Below are 22,994 nucleotides of genomic sequence, written 5' to 3'. Positions count from 1 at the left end.
AGAACACCATATCAAGCTGGGGATAAAGTCTGGAGGAGGGGGCAAAGAAACAAAAGGCATCGCCCAGGAAGACTCACCAGGACGTGGCAAGTGTGGGGACAGGAAAGTGAGGCAGAGACAGGAGGCCCCCTCGGTGTCCAGGGCTGCAGCTTCAGTGATGGTACCGTCCGAGACGGAGCTGGGAGAGCGGAGGTGAGTGAGCAGAGGAGGAAAGGAGAAAGCGGGGGCGGGGGCGGGGGGCAGGCACCAAGCACAATCCGTCGTGCTCCGGATGAGATGGGCCAGCGCTAAGGACAGGCCATCCAGAGGGAGAGATGCTTTAGTAAATGGAAGCAAGGACAGGGCTGCAGGAAACAGCTCTAGCGCGTGGAAAAGAAAAGCCTTTCTTGGGTCTCATGGTGGGATGCAGGGCAAGGGGCTCTTGACACTGCTTATTTTTAAACTCAAGAAACTAGTAGTTCACGCATATAACGTTATGAATGATCAACAAGACACAGGCCAGAGGGCGCGCTGAGGATCCCCAGGGGCCTCAGTCTCGTCGGGTGGTTTAGATTACTACCGCAAACTTTTCCTCAAGTCAGGATATAAGGAAGAACTCTTACACCTGAAAGTAATTTGCTCATCCAATATGACTTTTTAAGTGCTTCAATCAAGCAATATATGTCATGTGGCTTTAATGTTTTAAGGAAAGTAAGGGGAAAAAAACTGAAGTAAATTATTTCTGTCCAAAAATAATCAATCTGTGTTAACTACGAGTACATCAGAATTCTAAAACAGACGAAGTGAATAAGAAAAGGACAAGGTGATTTGTAGACTGTCGTTAATAAAAGCTCTGACTTTACAGCTGTACTTTATGACTCATCTCTAGTTTTTATTCTCAATAGGGCCTTCTGTGCTAATGACACACTGCAAATTCAACTGTGCTTCTCTTTGAATTGATGAGTTCTGTGAATATGGAAGGTTTCCCCTTTCCAGTCTAAAGAACTTATAACCTTTTAGAGGAAAGGTTATAAAAATATAACCTTGATTTGCATTTCATTAGATCTGCAAGTGAGATAGGATGTCACCTTAAGGTACAGTTAAAACTGCCTTGGGGGGCTTTAAAAGGCAGAAGATTCACACGCCTTGGGAAATATTTGTATCTCTGATGCTTCCCTACGTGAGAATCGCTGTTCCAACCTGACTCGAACCTGAAAAACACCCAGGGCACTCACTCTTCAGGAAGCCATGCCCACCAAGTCTCCCTTGGACCCCCCAAGGCCTGAGGGCCCCTCCTGTGGCACTTAGGAAGCACTCACTAAATGCTGGCTCTTACCACCCTTAGGGGGGGACATTCTGTCTCAGTTTGGACAGAAGTCATCAGGTTACCAAAGTCGCATGAAGGTGTTCATGGAAAAGGCAGAAAACCTGTTCTAGGATTCGTGGGTCCCTCAACCAAATATACGAGGGTCAGAGACGGAATGGAAGGTTTTGAGGACACAGGGTGAAGCGATTTCCTTGGAAAGAGCCCCTGTCATGCTGTGAGTCCCCCTCCCCGCTGGGGAAAACCCCAGCCTGAGAGAGACAGAGCCTAATCCGGTGCCTAATCCGAAGCTGAGAAGCACGTATGGACTGTGGACTGTGGAGGAGCCCGGGATGGGCTGCTGCCCTGGGGCTGCAAATGGGGGTTGTGCAGGAAAGAGCATGGGTGGGGCTGCCTTGGGTCCTGTCTGACAGAACTGCCTGAGGTGTTGCAGACCTCTTTACAGAAGCAGGCGGAGGGATGAGCCAGAAGCCCAGGGGTGAAGGGGATCCCAGGCAAACACCCAGAGCAGCGCTTCCTCCAGGGCCAAGGGAACTGCCCAAGCAAGGGCCCGGCGGGGAAGCGCTCAGAGACTCAGCTGTAATCAGCTGACCACCTTCGCTCTACCGCTAAGCAAGGCCAGGCTGAAATAACTGCAGGCGTAGAGCACACTGCCTTGAGCCAGTGCGGAAGACGTCCTTACTTTTCCAGGATGTGCACCTGGATCTGACTCCAATACTTGTGCCTTAATTCACTGAAAAACCCATGCCAGGACTGCTTTATGTGACAACGGGCCACTCTGCAGCTCTCAAAAGGAATTATTGTCCTGATTATATACACCTTATACCTTCCCATTTGGGGATGGCCCTAGATTTTATCCCCATTCAACCCATCAGCAGAAGTTCACCTCCACAAGCAAACTCTTCACGGGCTTGAACGTACTCGACTCTCCTTTTGTGTCAAAAAGTGTAACAAAATTAGAGAGTCTCATTTTAAATCCAGCTTTCAGGCAAGAAGTAACTTATAAAGCAGTATACTACTTTTGGAAAATCACTGAGAAAATCAGTAATGGGAACTTAAAGGAACTCTGAAACATGACAGATAAAGAACTGAGGCTCTCAAGAGGTTACTGCAGCGCAGTGCACACAGCATCAAGTGCAATGTATTTCAATTACTCTGACAAGAGTCTCTTCTCTTTTCCGGTAAGAGGACTGTAAACCCACCCTAAGATCTACAACAGGTGTACTATGAACAGCCAAAGGTTATTCAGAAGCTAAAAGCTAAGGATTCTGAATCCAACTGATCTAAAAAAAACTAAACATTAGTGATTATCAGACAATAACTACACAAAGACAGCCGATATTTTTTTTTCTAATAAAAGAAAAGCACTACCTTTGAAGGTCTGGATTCACACCTTCACAATTTTTTGAAGACCCCACACAGTATTGTACTAACTACAAAGATGTCACATGGTAAACACCTAGTTGCGCTACTGAGACATTTCACAATTAGAGGTTGAAGGTTCTTCACCTTGTAACCGGTCGCCGGAGAATGAGAGATGCACCAACTTCCTGACGTTCTTACCAGAAACAAAAGCACAACTTCCAAGCGGCACGTACTCTTACCCAAGACGTCTTTCTCGTGCTCAGGAACAAGCACCTTCCACCTGGACTCCTCGGGATCTGTGAAGTCAATGTTGATCAGGCGGTAGTTGGGAGAATGACGATTTGTCTTGAACGTGAACACCGTGCCCTCGTTGGTTACATAGTCATATTCCCCTTCGAAGTTGTCGATCAGCTTCACCCACTTCAGGATTCCTGGTGAGAGACCAAGCACCTCTGTCACCTCTCCAGGGTTTGAAATGGTGTGGTTTGTATGTGGGGGGCGGGGGATGGATCTTTTCTGTCTATAGAACACAAAGCAGACACAATATTTGGAAGACCTAAGGCATGAAAAAGAGCAAGGGCGAATGTGGGTAAATTTTAAGGTTTCCAAATAACGCAAACCTGGCAATGAAGGAGAGTGGAGAATTCTCTCAGCCCATTACCCCACATAATCCGGCACATCCCCTTCCACCTGAGAGGGTCTCAAATCCGAGCACGTCTTTCTACCTCTACTGCCATCACTCCACCCCAAGTCTTTATTTCCCTCTGGTTATGAGCAGTGGCTCACAATTGGGGATGATCTCACCCCCACCAGCGGACTTCTGGAAATGTCTGCAGACCTTTTGGTTGTTACAACTTGGCAAGTGAGAGGAGGGCTACTACGAGCATCTAGTGGGAAGAGGCCGGAGATGCTGCTTCAAGGCACAGGATACCCCTTGGACGAAGAGCCAGCTAGCCCCAGATGTCAGTACGTGGCTGGGAAACCCTGGTGTGCGGCATCAGCTCCCCACCTGCTCTGCCCACTGCCACTCTTGTTCTTCTCGGTAGCAGCCACCACCATGTCTTAATATCCTAAGCTGGTCCCTGTTGGTACCCTTCCTAGAAATTTCCCCACTGCTCTTTGAATCAAATCCAAATTCCTTCTTTCGGTCTCCACGGTCCTGCATGTTACAGTCCTTGCCCACTTAGCTAACCTCAGATGTTCCAACTGTTGCCTCACTCCCTGTCCTCTGGCAACAGCGGCCTCTGTTAGGTTCCTTAAGACACACTTCACTTCAGGGCCTTGTCACAAGCTGTTTCCCTTGCCTACCCCACTCTCAAATGGCTAGGTACCTCTCACCTGCACCCAGATCATTTCTTCACAGCACTTCTCTCAAGATATATACACCTGAGCCTTGAACAACATGGGTTTGAATTGCGTGGGTTCCCTTATAGGGGGTTACTTTCAATAGTAAATACCGCAGTACTACCTGATCTGCAGTTGGTTGAATCCATGCAGAGAGACCATGCAGAGGGACCATGTATCCAGGGGGCCAACTGTAACCTCCAAGTGGTTCAAGGGTCAACTGTACCTAATTTGCTTGTTTATAATTTGTCTTTTTTATTCACTATTTAATACTCAGCACCCAGACAGAGTGGCACCTTCAAAGGTGCAAAATAAAATTGGTGTTGAACGCAAGGACGAACACTTTCCAGTCCTTCTGTTCTAAGAACTAGTCTGGAGAAGGTCAACACTACAAAGAGATCTTAAATGTGTCCCCCATCATCATCATTTAAACGGCTCACTGAATGTCACTGTTAATATTAAAAAAAAAAATCCACTGGGAAGACATCTGGTTCATAATGTATCAGACATAAATGTTTAGAGGACATCTCAAAAATCTTATAAACGAAAAAGCTCTATGACTTCTAAACTGCTCAAAGGCGATGCCGGATCTCAGCTATTCTCCAATTAATCTCCTACCTTCAATTTCACAATGAAATTGCTACATTAATTTAGATCGTTCATTTATATTCCTGGCGAGTTTACGTTCATTGTCTCATTCATCTCTATAACATAATATCTTTATATAACTTGTTGTTGAATTAAATTAATCAGGGAAAATATAATCCCATGGTAGAGAGTTTTTCAGTTAGATATAACTGAATTGAAACCCCAGCCCCAACGACAATTTAGCTGTGTGACCTTGAACAATCTCTTTATACCTTGTGAGCCTCATTTTCTCAGCTGTAGACGAGAAACAGCAAGTAAATGTGAAAATTATAAAGTGACTAATACCTACCCTACAACAAAAACCTCAACAAATATTATTTTAAAATAAACGGCTGGAATTAAAACTAATAATAAGATAGGCAGTTAAAAAAAATCTACAGCTTTTCCACATGTTAGCCATACCAGTTGGAAAACATGGTGGGGACAGGGGACCTCATTCATATTAGCAGTAAAATTAATGAATACTTAAGAATGTGCTTAACAAGAAATGTGGACTCTATGAGAAAAGCTCTAAAATTTTTCTAAGGAATCTTAAAAAACAACAACAAACAAAACCTGGATAACTGGAAACACATACCATATCCCTAGATAGGAAGACTCAGTATTTCAAAGGTGCAAATAATTCCAGAAGAAATCTACAAATTTAACACAATTCCAACTCCAAAATCCAAATGAGCTTTTTAGGGAATCTGACAACATCATTCTGGAGTTCATCTGGAAGAATAAGCACTTAAGGACAGTTGATATATTTTTGATGACAGAACAAGAAGGAACTTCTTGTGCTGTGATGCTCTGAACAAGCCCCCTCCCTCCTGAAGGAAATTATCACCCTTTTATGATAATCATTTTCTTATTTTTCTTTGTTCGTTTTCTGCCTTAACATGCAGCCACAAACACTATAGTCTAATTTTGCCTCATTTTTGAACTTCTAATAGAATGAAACCATACCACATTATTCTTTTGTGTCTGATTTCTTTCTGTTCTTGATATCTGACCTTACATTATGTTTGTGAGATTATTCATCCTCTGGTTATCGTTACTGACTTCTGGTTAAATCTTACTGTATACAAAGAACATACTCTGTATGATTTCAATCTTTTTAAATCTGTTGAGAAAAGCTTTGTGGCCTAATTTTTTTTTTCTTAAATGATTTTAAAATGTTCCTGTATGTGACCAAAAAGAACGTGTATTTTGCAGACCTTCCCTGTGATATGCTAAGAATGTCTACTAAGTAATTTGTTAATCTTTTGTTCAAATCCATATATTTGCTGATTTAGAGGGCCATTTTTTCTATCAGTCAAAGAAAAGGTCTGTTAAAATGTTTCTCTATGATTGTAGATTTGTCCGTTATTATTTGTATTTCTGTTAACTTTTACTCTCTGTATTTTGAAATCATGCTCTTAGATATACACAGTTAGAATTATTATATCTAAATAAAACTGAATTGAACCTTTTATGATTATAGAGTTTTATCTCTAGTAATGCATTTTGCTTTGAAGTCTACTTGGATATTAAGACAGCTACATCATTTTCGTTTTGACATCTTTGGCCAGTTGTCTTCTGCAGACTGGAGGGCCCCAATTTGCTCTTCTCTGTGTCTCTTAACCACTCATATGCTTTCCACCTCTTGGTGGGCTGCATTCTATGTAATTTATTTTAATATTCATTTCACTAATTCTCTCTTCAGCTATGTCTAATCTCTTCTTTAATCTAATAACTTAATTTTTAATGTTAATCATTTTTCTATTTTTAGAAGTTCTACTTCATCCTCTTCCAAATAGGTTTGGTCATTATTGACAATATCTTGTTTCTTGCTTATGTTTCCAAGCTTCTCATTTACTTTTTTTAAAAAGCAGCATCACTATTTTAAAAAGTGTATTTACACACTTATTTTACAGTAGAAATCTGATGATTCCACTGTGGTGTGACTCTGCTGGCTCTACCTCTCATGCTGGTGAATTTCTTCATCTGCTCTGTGATTTCTGATTGTGAACTGACTTCCCTTGGAACACTATCTGTGAGAATTCTTGAAGGCCTGGGTTGAAGGGACACTATTTCAGACAAGATGTGTATATGGCTTCTGTCTGCCTCTTGGGAGGCAACCAACCTGGGAGCACTTTAAATTCTTGGCATGAGGATTTTTGGACCTCATCGAGACAATCAATTCAACTTGCACCCACGCGAAGGTCAGCCCTTCTCATGTTTTAGGAGAATTCACATCCTGCCTCCAAGGTAGAGACAAACCTCCAAGGCAGGTTTCCTTACTATACCCTGCCTCTCCCCTCCTCCCTGGCTCCAACACTGGCGGGTTTATTTCTCAATAATCCTCACACCACCACCAAAGGGAAGCTCAGCCTCAAGGCCCAGCAGAAACATTCTGGGACAACCCAGCTTATATCCCAGGACTCCTGCTTTCATTTTGTCTTTGGTCTTTACGATTTCTCTTCCTTTGTGCCAATTAGCAATATACTTGGTAAGATGCTTTATTAACTTTTTACAACATTTCAGTTGTTTCAGTTGGGAGATTATTCAGAGTGTATCATCTGCTACACTCCTACAAACAGAAATCCTTACAATTAATTTCCATAAACAATTAAGTTCTGCATCTGAGCCAAACATTTTCTTTTCCAGTGACAAACAGCTAACCTCAAAAGCAGGTGATCCATTCAAAGAAAACGGTATCTTAGTTTACATAAAACAATACTTTAAAAGGAAAAGAAACCCAAAGACTATTCCTTGTAAGAATAAGCTAAAAAATTAGTTGGTAATGCAAAATTTGCAGATAGTCAGAAAGCTACATTTGTTTATAATAAGAATGATGAAACACAATTTTCTGGACTGTGACATTTGTAGACACAGAGTCTTGGTTCAGGGAAATGTCAGATTCTTTAAGTGTTCCCCTGACAATAAAACATCTTCTGATGTGAAACCTTTATTTCTCAAAGTAACCATCTTACGGTTTCTGCTGAAAAGGTCTTTCAGCCATTGCAGTGGTATTTATTATGACCCTACCTCCCCCTGCCTGCAAAAAAGTCACGGAAACATCCACCAAAGGCAAAACACAGCAGAGATTTCCTTCAGTACCTCTGTATAGTCAGGCGAGCCTGAAGATGTGGTGCACTTGTTTTAAATAACCCAGCTCCAAAGAGCACCAGAACAATAAAAAAGTTTGTGGCCATTATCTGCCACCAATTTCTGAAGCATTAACTTTAGTCATAAATACACACAAGTCATATATTCATGCAGACTGAGGAATGTGGCTGGATTTTTACAAATCCATTAAAATCTGAAAAGCTGTTCGAAGTACAGGCTCACAGGGCAGCATATTTAAAATGAGGACTCATGAAATCCCTTGGCTCTCCGGAAACCTTTGCTCCTCAGGCTTTGGCCACAAGATAATTTAAGAGAAAAGGTATTCCAGTTGAACAATGGGGCTCATTCAGTTTTGCTATTCACACGTTAAAACACTGTTGATTTAATGGGAAATAGGAAAGGTACTTAAAAAAAAGAGATGTGGCTAGACTCTCCAACCATCTCACTTTTGCCCACTTTTTCTGAGGTCTTTTTGTCTGTAAGTGGTATTCTTCCCTCTGAAGCCAACAGAATTCGATTCCCAAACTTCTCCACATTCAAGTTAAAATTACTTTTTTTTTTTTTGCGGTACGCGGGCCTCTCACTGTTGTGGCCTCTCCCGTTGCGGAGCACAGGCTCCAGACGTGCAGGCTCAGTGGCCATGGCTCACGGACCCAGCCGCTCCGCGGCATGTGGGATCTTCCTGGACCGGGGCACGAACTCATGTCCCCTGCATCGGCAGGCGGACTCTCAACCACTGCACCACCAGGGAAGCCCTAAAATTACTTTTTATAAACCTGCTTCTTGGTGGGGAAATGATTTGTTTACTGAGTGAAGGTGAGCTTAACCTAAGTAATCTAAAGCTTTCCATAGAGCAAAGTCGTTACTTGTATTGCTTTCTTTGAAAATCAATGGTATTAACTACATCGCCTAGAAAACGTCTTGTAAGCTCTCCTGTGATAGGAGCTAAAAAGTGCGCTTACATTTGACAAAACAGAGGGTCTGGCCTCTAACAACAGTAACCGATGCAGAGCATGCGCAGCTCATGCTCTAGGGCTGAGGAGAGCAGAAGTCTGCTGTCCTCTCCGGCCTGATGCCTTCATTCTGTCACAACTGCCACATGGTGATGGTTAGAGCATGGGCGTGGAATTCAACTGACCTGGGTCTGAATCTTACAATGGCATCAGGAAAGCTAATTGGCCTCACCAGCCTCAGTTTCCTTGGGATAACAACATGTGCTCCTCAGAGGTTGTTAAGAAGACAGTGAAATATCGACACGCATAGCTCAGAACCTGGCACACAGGAAATGCTAAATAAACAATACTTACTACCATCCCAAATAACCCCAGCGTTCTTCAAGTGACAAAAATAAGCTGAACGTGGCTTCTGAACAGCACTGTTTGCTAACGGCGAACTAATCAAATCTAGTTTCCATCTCTCAGGGCTCATAGCCGTTTTCCTAGAAAAAGCCTTTATAATCACTAACTTAAAAATTAGTAAAATTATTACTTTTATCACTAGTACTTCATATTTTACTTCAAAATTCATGTTTTGCTTATTTTTGTACTGTCTTTCGACGTTCCAATTCTTTTGGGTTGTTGGCATTCCCTCTCTGAAACACAGACTTATTTTCTAATAATTCCCTGCCTTTCACAGAAGCCCTCCTCCCCTGTTGGTCTGACTTTTAACACCCCGATGACTTTGCTAAACTTTAGACAACTCATCTGTTTCAAGCTTCTGGAATGTTTATCTCCTCCTTTCCTCTCCATCTCCAAAAGATGTCCAGCCCCATCAGGCATGAACATGGGAGTCAAAATTGTCCCAGCTACCTAGAAACAAGAGGTCATCTGCCTCGTAATGCCAGAGATGGCTGAGTGAACAATTTAAGTGTCTGATAAACACTGAGCTTCCTTTTGTAGTTCTATGTTAGCATGTAGGGTAGATTGATTTCTCATGCAGGAGGAAGCCAGTTTTCTTTAAAGACACGAAAGCATTAAAATGAATACATGGTGAGTGCTGAAAATGACCAAACTTTCAGCAAAAAAGGAAAAAGCTGAGAGACAGGTTAGTGAAAGTCTGGGTGAGGTATAGGATATACTGCTATTTCCTTACAAAAATCAGTATGTCAGCATCACCCATCTTTTCCCCCTAAACCCTTCATAAATGCTGTGACATGAGCAAAGACCATTTCAGGTCCGTTTTAAGGATAGCTACACTGAAAAAGAAGGGTGTTAAATTACCAACAACAAGGATTTTAGACATTTATAGTTCTTTGCACCTAACAATGACTTCCTACGGATTCTATTTAAAAACCTCTGATATAATTGTACGTTAATTCAGAATAGGGCCAAATGGTCAGTGTCTCTTACTGCTGACTATCCTATAAAATAGAGAATAAAGTATCTGACCTTCTACAGAAAAATGAAAGAACCCAAAAGAAAAGAGAATGAACAAAAGAGACAACAGAGGGACTTTCACGGTGGTCCAGTGGTTAAGAATCCGCCTACCAGTGCAGGGGAGGCAGGTTCAATCCCTGGTCAGGGAACTAAGATCCCACATGCTGCGGGGCAACTGAACCTGCGCACCGCAACTACTGAGCCTGTGTGCCACAACTAGAGAGAAGCCCGTGTGCTGAAACAAAAGATCCCGCATGCCGCAATGAAAATCCCATGTGCCTCAACTAAGACCTGATGCAGCCAAATAAATAAATAAATAAATAATTTTTAAAAAGACAGACAACAGAGAGAAGTGAGTCTAGAGTTTCCAAACTCCAGAGAGGTCCTAACTCTGAGCCTGGGGATGTATGCTTGACGACAGCACAACTGATAAGACCTGATGCTGTGCACTGGCCATCTCATGGCCTCTGTCCAGCTGACGGGGAGCACACACCCGGCGGGGATGGGCTGTCATCACTGCCATCACCCAACACAGCGCCTGGCACAAAGTGGGCACCAATTAATGTCTGCTTCATGACTAAATATAACGTTCACACAATCCTACATTTCAGACTGAACCTTACATACACTTCTTGATAATGTAAAGACAACAGAAGTAACCAAATTTAAAAGAAGTTAGTAGTGTCTTCCACTTTGCCAATAAGAATAGTTAGAAATTAATACACTAAGTTAAATATGTGTAAGTGTTGAAAACCATCTTTTATATTTTTAGGGTATAAAATTAACTTTTCTTTCTTTTCATTTTTTTAAAATGAAACTTTATTAGGTGCATTGATTTGGAATTCAGAAACTTTTAAATTGTAGCTCTTCCTCAAAGTATTTATTTATTTAATATATATATATTTTTGGGCTGCGCCGTGTAGCATGTGGGATCTCAGTTCCTTGACCCACGCCCCCTGCATTAGAAGTATGGAGTGTTAACCACTGGACCTCCAGGAAGTCCCTAAATGAAGTTTTCATTAAAAATTTTAGAAGCCCACATATCGGAGTGAAAACAGACAACTCTGAGGCCTGATGTTTAACTGTAACGTAAAAAATACGTGAAAATTTCTTCTAAATTTAGTCTACGTGAAGCAACTCTATGTATTCAAAATATTTATAAGAAATTTAGGAAACAAAGTGTGTATGTATGTGTATGTGTGTGTGTGTATATATATATATATATATATATCTCTCTCAAAAGAAATAGTAGTCTTGATTTAGAAAGGTACAGAAAATATAAGAAAATCCAGACAAAATCATTTTCTTGCAAGGTTCAGGATGATTAATTTCAACTAATCTGCATGCATGAATCACATTAAGAATCACAGGAGTCAAGACACAACTGTCTTTTCCATTGCAGAACTAATAAAATGTCATGCCTCCCCGGTGTCCTAAGTGATACCTTGATACCTTTTTACTTTCAATTTTAAATAAGAGAAGCAGAAATCTTCTGCTCATATAATACACAGGACTGGAGAAACATGGTCTGTACTTTTTGATTGTTCTCAGGGTTAAATAAAGGACAAAAGTTTAATTTAAAACAGCGTGGAGGCCAGAAGGGTAAAGATTCAAAATACAAGTGAATTAACAGTTACAGATGGAGGACGGCTTCTCAAGCAGGGCCACCTGAGCACGGGATCCTCAAGGGGTGAGGGAAGTGGCTGGAGACAAGCTGGTGCCCACTTACTATGAGTCTGTGTTAAAGAAAAGTTACTCTGACACTTGTAAAAAGGTAAAGAAGACTTTGTTCAGGACTATTGTGATAGGTGTCAAGACTACTGCAATTAGGGACAGACGTCAGGCTGAACTCAAATACAGAAAAGACGGCTGGAGATTTATAGCCAATGTGCAGAATGAGGGGATTGGTGATCAAAATTTACTAAGAGAAGATACCAGGGTAGGGGGATTCTTGTTGAAGGCAGGTCAAGCATGTGGGGAATGGACAGGGGAATGAGGGATTTGATCAGATATCAGGGGTAAGGGACTGTCTTTAAACTGACTTAGCAGGATTCTCACAACAACTGGGCTATGTAGGCCAAGCAAGGAGGGTGGGGGGCAAGGAACTAAGGCTGGACCTAATTGAGAAGAGGCTCAGAGGAGCCTGACTAAAGTCTGGTCAAGGAGAGAATCTTTGTTGTCATCAGGCACTGTTCTAGGCGCTGGGGACTCCAAGAAGAGCAAGACAGACAAGATCCCTGATCTCATGCAGCTCAAAAATACTCACACGGTGTTTTTATATGGAGAGAAAAAGAAATCAGAATAGGGGAAAGGGGAAGAAGGGCCAACTACAGAGGGAAAAGTATCAACCAAAAGCATGAGGAAGCACGGTAACTTCTAGGGCACAAGTCCCTCTTCTCCCAGAGAAAGCCGACAGTGACTTGGAACACATCTCTGGCAGCCAGCGCAAAAGAAGGTGTGATATTCTTTGGAGGGGGCCTGCTTAGCCGTTTTGAACACGTGGAAAATTATGCAGATTTCTAATGCCCAGATGATGGGCCTAGTGCCATTTCCATACAGTGGCGAGTGAAGTGAGTCAGGGGAGTTACCTGTTCAGACAGGTAAGGACAGGAGCAGCTACAGGAACTGCAGTTCCTGTGGAAAGGCTACGGCCCATTGTTTGCAAGAAATGTGTTCGTATTACTACTAAGTAAAAATACTGCAAATGTAAATGGCAGAAATGAGGTTCTCCGAAGAGAGGCAAAGGGTAACAGGAGAGAGATTAAGCTCACAGAGCAGCACGTAGTAAGAAGGTCAGTTCTTGAACAGAAAATCAAATTGACATGATGAATGTAAATCATAATCAGAGAGAACACTTTTAATTCTCAACATTCTAAGATTTTTTTCCATTCTGTATTTATGTAGTTTTGTTTTCCTTTTATCTTTTTCTATGATATTAAGTAGCCATTGGCCACTTTTTTGCGCTTCTTATTTTAAACTGTACACAGGCAGAAAGGTTTCCTGGGAGACAAAGATGATGGAAATGTTATAAAAGAGCTTAAGTGAAATTATTTAGTTCTCCAGACAGGCAATTTAGTGGTCCCCTAATAAATAAAAAATTAATGTACAGTAAAATACGGATAAATCTCCCTGACTTTAAGGTAAAAATGATTAAAATTATAACAGAAAGACCTGAGGTTATCAAAAGGGATATCAATTTCAGCAATATAACATTAACGATTTTGTAACACTGGATTTAGTTTTCAGTCACCAGCTATTCAGGTTTAACTCACCTACTATTTCAGTTAACTAGCGAATTTAGCATTTAACTTAAATGTTAATTATTCTTCTCCTTAGTTTAAACAGGGAAACAAGAATGGGGGAGCAGTAAGGAAACAGCAAGAAAAAGATCCTAGGTGGCAGTCACAGTCACCAACTGGGCATATGCTCCCTGGAATTTTCAGTTATCAACCTGCAAAATTACACACATCTCCCACGAGAGGCACACCTCTTCCTGTGTTCTTTGATGTAAGGCCTCTTTTCTGACTATGAATCCGGTTTTACAGAAAACAAGTCAAAATCAAGATCTGTGTTTGCAGCAGCTTCGATACTGAAGATAAATTATTTTTAGGGCATCTTCAATCTATTTTAATCCACTACCTAAAACCATTGTGTAGTGATTCCAAATATTCCCCTTTCAGTCAAAAAACAAAAGGATAAAGAAGGCATGCTTGAGAGCCCACCGTATGCCAGGAACCCTGCTAGGCCCTTTTCTACGCATTTTCATTATTCCTCACAATTCCTCATGAAGTAGGTATCACTGCCTCATTTGTAGTTGTGGAAATATTAAGAGAAAAGGATAACTTTCCCAAGGTCACCAATTATTTAGAGGTAGAGCTGAGATTAAAATTCACATCTGATTTGAAAGCCTTCAGGTTACTGTCTCAATGTACTCAACTGTAATTAATAAGAGCTATTTTAAAAATTTAATGATTATGATATCCATCTGCTATGTCTCCCGTTATAAACCAAATATACTTAGTGTCTTCAACAGTTAAACTCACACACAGTACTTGTTTTTTTAATCAGTTATAATCATATTATTAACTCATAATGAAGCAGCAATCAATTAAAAAAACAAAAAGACCCAAGATCTCTCTAATCTTGCCCTACACAATGGACTTCTGAACCCATGGATGGAAACTGATTTCCAGTTCATCTTCCTAGTACTGGTCAGTCATTGCAACTGTTGAGAGCTTTCCGAATCCCACGACCACCATTCAAAAGAAGAGCTCCTCTGAGGTTTATGTTACCCACGAGTCTAATACTAATAAAGCAATAATTTAAAAAAGATTACAGGCCCAGCATTACACCCAGAATTTAGCAGCTATCACTGGGAACACTCTCCAAACTGATCCTAACCCATCTGTGTGCAACTCAACAGCTTAAATTCCCCTACCTTACTCACTTAAATTCTGCTTTCTTGTCAACAGTATATTATGTATTTTTCTGAATGACACAATGAACTCCACATACTGGTCAGTTTAGTAACCTTCTTATAAAATGACATCAGGTTAGTATCATAAGACTTATTTACTCTATTGTCTTCCATGTGGTTTTCCACGAGCTCACTGGGATGGTCTTTTTGTTACTTCAACTTGTCTAGGCTGATGTCCTGAGTTAATCGATCAAACTTTAATCTAGGTGTTACCGTGAAGGTATTTTATGGATATGATTAAAGACCATAATCAGTTGACTTTAACTAAAGGAGATTTTCCTAGATAACCTAGGTAGGCCTGAGCCTTCCAGCAGAGCTGAGGCTTCCATGAATAAGAAGAAATTCCACTTGTGGACGGCAACCTGCCCTTCCTGATGGCCTGCCCTACTGGTTTCAGACTTACTTAGCCAGCCCCATAATCATGTAAGCCAATTCCTTGCAATAAATCTCTTAATATATATATCCTACAGGTTCTGCTTCTCTGGTTAAACCTTGAAGATACTTTCACAAACCATCAATATTTCACAAACGTAAAACACCCAGAAATACCTTTAGTAAGAAAGATGTAGTTCCTATGCAACTCAGAGATACAGTCCCAAATAAATTCATAGATTTACACACAGCTCTAGTCAAACATAGCTGGATTTTGTTCAGATCATGGCAAAATAATCTTAAAGTTCCTCTGTAAGAATTTTTAAAGAAAGAGAGAAAAGGAGAACAATTTGGACAAGAATAACTGCTAACGTTTACTGAGTGCTTACTCTGTGCTGGGCTCTTCATCTAAGCTACACAAAACCATCTAAGAAACAGAGAAGACAATGGTCACATAAGCTAAGGAAAGACCAAGTCGGGAAGGGAGGCCAGGACCTGGCTTATGTGGTAAATAATGCCTTCCAATCTGAATGCATCACAGCCAGTGGGTTTCTTGATGTACTTGTGAGGAGCGGCGAATGCGTCCTCTTATCCCACCATCTGGACTCCTCCCCGGCCACTAGCACTTCTTAGATGCTTCCCTGTTTTTCTCTCATGCACCTCTAGTGCACCGGTACACCTCTGTACTGCCTTCCTTCTGGAATCCCAATCTCTGGGTATCACACCCTCTTCTCTAATTCCTCACGAGTGCTGAAAAAGTGGTAGGGGGGAGAGGTAGTGAAAAAAAAAAAAGGTAAGGACCAAGAGGTGAGGGAGAAAACAGAGGCGCCAGCACTTGCTGAAGTCTCATTCAAAGTAATACCATCTATTATTAAAGTGGACGGAGCAATAGCAGTTCAGTATATGAACACGTGGATGAAACTGTTTAATTTCCTCCAGCTGCAGAGAAGACAATTTGTGCACCTTTTAAAAACTAGCTTACCTAATAATTTAAAGATATAATGAAGTCATAAAGACAAAATGAAAGCGGCACTCTCTGGAGGAAGAACACTGTAACTGAAATTTTTAATAAACTGGAGAAAGGCCAAGTCCCTTCCACCATCCCAGATCCACAGAGGAACACTGGGCAGGACAGCAGCACAGTAACTGCTGTTCGCTTTTTCAGATTTGACCTTCCATGCTCAGCTCTATGAAGACCTAGACTTGCAACTCAAGTGAGCGATTCTCGGGCGGTGGTGTGCTCCCCTCAGAGAATGTGAAAACTGATGCGGTGGATCCAATTTTCTTGAGATCAAAATGGGTGTATCTTTTTTTTTTTCCAAACAGAAAAAAAAAAATGTAGCTTTATTCAATGGATATATATTTAATATTAGAAGAGAGATGCCTTCATCCTGCTGTATGTGTGAATGGTGCTCTGTAACAGCTAAGAATGTTAGGATACAGACCTTGCTCAGAGAAGTTTAAAAATGATGCAGCGTCCAATCAATAATAAAAAAAGGTAGGGCTTCCCTGGTGGCACAGTGGTTGAGAGTCCACCTGCCAACGCAGGGGACACGGGTTCGTGCCCCAGTCCGGGAAGATCCCACATGCCGCGGAGCGGCTGGGCCCGTGAGCCATGGCCGCTGAGCCTGCGTGTCCGGAGCCTGTGCTCCGCAATGGGAGAGGCCACAACAGTGAGAGGCCCGCGTACCACAAAAAAAAAAAAAAAAAAAAAAAAAAGGTATATATTTTCCGATCATAATGTAATATACATTAGATACTAATAATGAGGTAATCTAATCAACAATTAGAAATGTGCTCAATATTATATATTTTGAAAATTTGTGTCAACTATCTCTAAAATATATTTATTTTACATTAAGCAGACCATGGGGTAATTGTATCCTTGTCTGAGTGTTAGTGTATCCCTGAGAGAGTTTTGGGGTCTGAGAATTTTCAGCATAGTAAATAGTGCAGCTGAAAAGCTTTAATGCTTGATGATGGTGCTAGTATGATAATAAATGTTGGAAGAAAACAACATTTAAGATGAGCCACGTCTAGAACTTGTAACTGGCTGGTCCTATGCTTACTATCTTGATACATAGGGTTTCAGGAAGCAAAATCAGGCTGACATTGTACGTGTGTTCAGTACTGAGCAGTTGTCCTGTGATCATCTTTTAACCCAATAAATTGTCACTGGTGTCCTCTTTCCTGTGACAGTTTGCACCATTACATCTAGACAGCCATAATGCTTTACAGACCAAAGGGTCAGTTTCCCCCAAACACTCTTTATGTGCAATGTGGACAGGAAACTTTCACACGCATAAGCATGCAAAAAATATGGTTAGCCTCAATCTACAGAGAAAACGCTAAAGCCAACGAAGAGCTTCGTTCAATTTCTTTTCATTTTAAGGAATAATATCGAAAGAAAAAACCATATGAACTGAGATGACGTGGTTAAATGGAAGAAGGTTTCTTGGGAAATCAATTAGAAGACCAACATAATAGCTTTTTAATGGAGCTTCCTGGAGTAATCATCCGTGTTTGAAAGACAGCTTACCGGTGATGCCACTGGGTTCCCGCTGGAGGTCACAATACCAGAGTCGGTTTACGGGATCACACCCCTCCCTTATCGACAACAAGACGTAGCGACCGTCGTCGGATAACTATGAAGGAAACAAAAACAGCACACGGGGCTGATTAGAATATATTTTTTTGTGAGAACACTGGTAAATGTTAAGTAAAAAATAAAGGTTCACCGCAAATGCAGTATCTTTACCCCAAACAGTTGGACTGGATAAGAAAGTTATCAGAAGAAAAGGTGAACATCAATTTTTTAACTTATTTCACTGTGAATCACAGTTTATTTTAACAAAACACAGTGAAATATTTAAGTTGAAAATATTTATATATAACTGAATGTCATGACTCAGTGTGACTTTTATTTAACGTCTATTCTTTATAGTCAATAATACTGTAATAATTCTGTATGGTGACAGACGGTTACTGGACTTGTCACGGTGATCGTTTGTAACGTATTTGTTGGATCGCTATGTTGTACACCTGAAACTAACACAATATTCTATGTCAGTTACACTTACATTTTTTTAAAGTTAAAAAAAAATAAAGTCTATTCTTTAACTGAAAAATACACGCAATCTGTCATTTTGAATATAAATGTCCCTGAATTTGTCACAGGTTACACATTTTAAAAGCTGTTCTAAATGAGTAAGAATTAGCAAAATGGGCGCAGATGCACAAACGTTCATTTGTGGTTCATACTGGTCACATGAGCAAGTTTCTACTGAACAACTGAACAACTTTTGATGCGTATCTTTAGTCCCCTATATATCACAAGGCGGCAGAGATAAAAGACCTGTGCTTCAGTGGATTTCTTTCAAGATATTAAACAGGAGAACCTTAGGTAGCAAAAAGAATCTTCATAAAAAACGAATGCAACAGATAATACATTACGGTTTTGAGTTGTCAAAATTGATATAAGTAGTATCAGACCATATACATCCTTTTGCAACTTTTTTCATTCAATATAATTTAAAAAATTAATCCATGTTGATACATGTATATTTGCTTCACTTATTTTAACTGCTGTAAAATATTCCAATCTAGGAACACATCACAACTAACTGATCCATTTTCCTACCACATAATTAGATTATTTCCATTTTCTTCCTTTGTGGTTTTTGTCCTTATTATAAGCAATACTTTAAAAAATTTCTGAACATGTTTATCGTGGCCTCATATACATGTTTCCTGGGGTACAAAACTACAAGTAAAACTGCTCAGTGGTACGATATGCACACACTCAACTTTACTAGATGTTGCCAAATTATTTTCCTAACTGGTTGTATTGACTTACACTCACATATCCGTCCTGTTTTCCACATCCTACTCTGAAGGTGAATTTTATGTGTCATCTTGGCTAGGCCACAGGACCTATATATTTGGTTTATTCTAGATGTTTCTGTGAAGGTGGTGTTTTTTGGACGAGGTTAACGTTTAAATTGGTGGACTTTGAGTAAAGCTGACTACTCTTCATAATGTGGGTCAATCTCAACCAATCAGTTGAAGGCCTTCATAGAAAATGACGGACCTCCCCTGGCCAGAAGGAATTCTGCCAGCAGATGGCCCTTGGACTCAAGCTGAAATTCCTCCCTGGGTTTCCAGCCTGTCAGCCTACCCTGTAGATTTTGGAAGTGTCAAGCCCCTACAATCATGTTAGCCAATTCCTTTAAACAAGTTTCTCTCTCTATATATATATTATATATACATATATTCCGTTGGTTCTGTTTCTCTGGAGAACCCTGACGAATGCACTTACCAACAACTGCTATTCCTTCATTTATTCATTCAATAAATAGCTGCTAAGCAGCTAATATGTGCAAGACATTTTCCTAGATGCTAAAGATAAGTCAGTGAATAAATCAAGGGGGAAAAGTTATACCCTAGTGGAGGAGACATGTCCATAAATATGGAGTAACGTAGTCTATCATAAAATGCTAAATGCCGTACAGAACATGAACAGGTCTGGGTACGGGAGGCAGGATGTGTGGGGAGGGACTGCAGTTTTAAATATGGCAGTCAAGGAAGGCTTCATAAGAAGGTGTCTTGCCAACTGATGGGAACATGCTGTATAGCACAGGGAACTCTACCTAAATGGGAGGGAAGTCCAAAAGGGAGGGGATAGCTGTATGTGTATGGCTGATACATCTTGTTGCGCAGTGGAGGCCAATACAACATTGTAAAGCAACCACACTCCAACAAAAACTTAAAAAAAAAAAAAAGGTGTCTTTCCACTGTCTTCTGACTTGCATTGTTTCAGATGAGAAGTCATTCATGTTTTTCTCCCTATGTACAATGTAATGTGTTTTCCTACCTGGCTGCTTTTAAATTTTTCTTATTATCTTTGGTCTTCTATGAATTGATTACAATGGGCTTTGCTGTAGTAGCCGCTTTCAGATTTGCTGAGCTTCTTGAATCTGTAGGTTTGTCTATTTTACCGAATTCATAACATTTTTGGCTGTTTTTCTCCTCATATGATTTGTGTGTCCCCTCACCCCTACCCTAGGACTTCAAATACATAATGTTAGATCACTTAGTATTGTTCTACGGTTCAGTGAGACTGTGTTCATTTTTGTTTCAGTTTTTTCCTGTGGCTTAGTTTCAACTTGCTGTCTTCAAATTCAGGTCTTTTCTTTTATAGTACCTAAACTGCTATTAAACACATGCAGAGAATTTTTCGATTCAGATAGTTTATTTTTCACCTCCAGAAGAATATTTGGTTATTTTTATGTTTCCTATTTCTTTGTTCATTTATAATTCATTAACATTTCCTAAAATCCTTTAAAAATTATTTGTATAATTGCTTTCAAAAAGTCTATGTCTGCTAATTGTACTACCTGTAATTTCTAGATCTGTTTTATTGACTAGTTTTTCTCCTGGTTATAAGTCACATTTTCCTGCTTCTTTACATATTGAGGCCTTTTTTTAATTGGATTTTGAACATTTTTAATGCTATTTGGGTTTGCTGTTTTTTTGGTCTTTCGTTAAAATGTCTTGAGGCAGTTAATTTGGTGGATCAGCATGGTCCATCTAAGATTTATTTTCAGACTTTGCTGGGGAAGGTCTACAGCGCTCCTGCAAAGGCATGGATGGCCCTTCTGGGGTCTCTGCTGAATACCCTGGGTGTTCACAAGGCCTTTCTACTTTAACGGTTAGAATGTGAAGGTCTCCCAGACTTGTTAAACCTCTGGTAGTTAGCAGCTTGCCAGTCGCTGGTGGTTGTTCTCAGCTTGAATCATGGAGCCTCATCCTATGCATGCACCGCTCAAGAGTCAGCCTAAGAGGCAGGGGAATGCCAAGAAGATTTCTGGGACCCTCAGGGGGTGGTTCCCCCTTCGGGCACTGTGCCTGCAAATTCCAGTGGCTTCAGTCTTCCTGAATTCCAATCTCTGGAGCCTTAGTTCAGTGAGACTGTAATATTCTGGGGGCTCCTCCTTCTTGTGCCAGAGTTCAGAAAATTCCTCCAGAAAGCTGGGGCAATCATATGACATCTCTTTCACGCATCACAGTCGTATGACATCTGCAGACCAATATCTGCAAACGGACGCTCTGTCTCCTTTGGATAGTTTTCTAGCTGTTTACGGCAGGAGGGTTAGTCCAGTATCAGTTACACATCATGGCCAGAAGCAAAAACTTGTCGTTATACTTTTATTTGTTTAACTCATTTTTAATTCTTTATTGGATAATTACAATTTTAGGGTATAGTATTATGTGTGTTTAAAATACAGAGATGTAAGAATTAAGAATGTAATATAAAACTAATTAAAATATAATATTTATGATTAATAAAAAACGTAACAACGATATAGTTTCTTTTGTCATATTACATAGTAGGCTATTTTTAGGGTTTTACTTACTAGCAGCATCGAGTTTTTAGGCTTGGAGGAATTAGATTTCAGCTCTTCAGAAATGCCCATCCACTTTCTATCAGCAGATTTGTTTTGGTAAACCAGCTGTCTGTCAATCAGGCTCTCTGCATTGGTAAATTCGTCACAATAGCTGTGTGTGTCTACAACATCCAGTATGTTTAAGAACTTGGCAGCACACTGGATGTGAAACATCTCTTTCTCAGAACAATTATTTTAAAGCACAGAGGTAATTTGTAAAATAGAAGTGGGATTCCAACTAAGTACAGTTTTATAAAAGATTCAAGAAAAGTCCCGTTTAATTTGGCTGTTCTTCTTTTTTTTTTTTTTTTTTTTTTTTTTTGCGGTACGCGGGCCTCTCACTGTTGTGGCCTCTCCCTCTGCGGAGCACAGGCTCCGAACGCACAGGCTCAGCGGCCATGGCTCACGGGCCCAGCCGCTCCGCGGCATGTGGGATCTTCCCGGACCGGGGCACGAACCCGTGTCCCCTGCATTGGCAGGTGGACTCTCAACCACTGCGCCACCAGGGAAGCCCTGGCTGTTCTTTCTTGGTGACATTTTTTCTGAGTTCTGAAGTTGTCTCCTTTCCAAAAAATGAATATTTTGCTGTATGAGTTCTGGTCACAAACTACACATGACACTGAACTACTCAGGTGCACTCTCTTCATCTCTTTCCAGGCTTCTTCCAGTCTTTTCAAAGAGTGTCAAATGGTTTTGGAGAAACTGCATATACATTTATGATTTCCATGTATTATTTTCTCCATTCTCATCCTCAATGTATTTCCGAAAATTACCTATCATTACATTTTAAGTGGTTTTCTTAAAAATGAACATCTGTCTTGACGGAGTTTAAAAATTCAGTCTAAGAATCCATATTTCGTCTTTATTAATTGTTACTGCTTCCACATCTTAATTTTGAACATTCTAGTCACCTTGCTTTTCCCTTCTGCTTTTCTCTTTACACTGTATTAATATAAATTTCTTTATAAACTTTTTCCCTTCATTGACTGCACTGGGAGTTATATACTCTATTTCTAGTCTTTTATACATTTTCCTTAAGCTTTTCATATGCATAGCTAATAAACCAGTGTCTAGAAATTCAGTTCCACCTCATTTTTAAACCATCCTGTACTAAGAATATCATTAGCAAACTCACAATTATAACTTTATTAAATGTAATGGAAAGCAGCCTCATTAATAATACTTCATACTTTTGTTCTTTTGTCCTTTAAATAAAGACAGACTCTTTATAGCTTAGTGCTTAGAGTCATGCTACATCAATCATAAATGATGGCTAATTCAGTTGCAGTGATTCAGCCAACAGAATGATAGGGCAGTAAAACACTGCAAGAACCACACCAAACCTTCGATGACAGCTGTCTCAAGCACATCTAATGAGTTTTTCTCAGTATTTCTGCCTGCACCAAATGGTTGCAGCAGTTTATATTTAATCTAAGGCAGGAAGTCCCAAGGGAATTGCTGTTGGGATGCCAATTAAGTCAGTCTTTTTCTCTGTAACTCTCTTCGTCACAACCCAGAGATATTCCATAGCCACTGGACAAATCTGCTGAACTGCAAACAACTCTGAACTT

The 22,994-nt window shown here is 40.4% G+C and overlaps 1 protein-coding gene across 1 annotated transcript in view; it reads right to left on the bottom strand.

Annotated features, from left to right (window-relative positions):
- PREP (prolyl endopeptidase) overlaps positions 1 to 22,994 on the bottom strand; it is a 137,758-nt gene that overhangs the window by 68,316 nt on the left and 46,448 nt on the right. The window contains exons 7-8 of the mRNA XM_082855639.1: positions 17,517 to 17,622; positions 2,908 to 3,099 (exon numbers count right to left, since the gene is read on the bottom strand). Of these exons, the coding sequence (XP_082711765.1) occupies positions 2,908 to 3,099; positions 17,517 to 17,622 (298 nt within the window). The remainder of the gene's footprint in view (positions 1 to 2,907; positions 3,100 to 17,516; positions 17,623 to 22,994) is intronic.

Source organism: Leucopleurus acutus (assembly GCF_964270905.1).
Source record: "Leucopleurus acutus genome assembly, chromosome: 15".
Classification (NCBI taxonomy): domain Eukaryota; kingdom Metazoa; phylum Chordata; class Mammalia; order Artiodactyla; family Delphinidae; genus Leucopleurus; species Leucopleurus acutus.
Note: the sequence above shows the minus strand (reverse complement) of the source record. Positions and strands in the feature narration are given on the sequence as shown.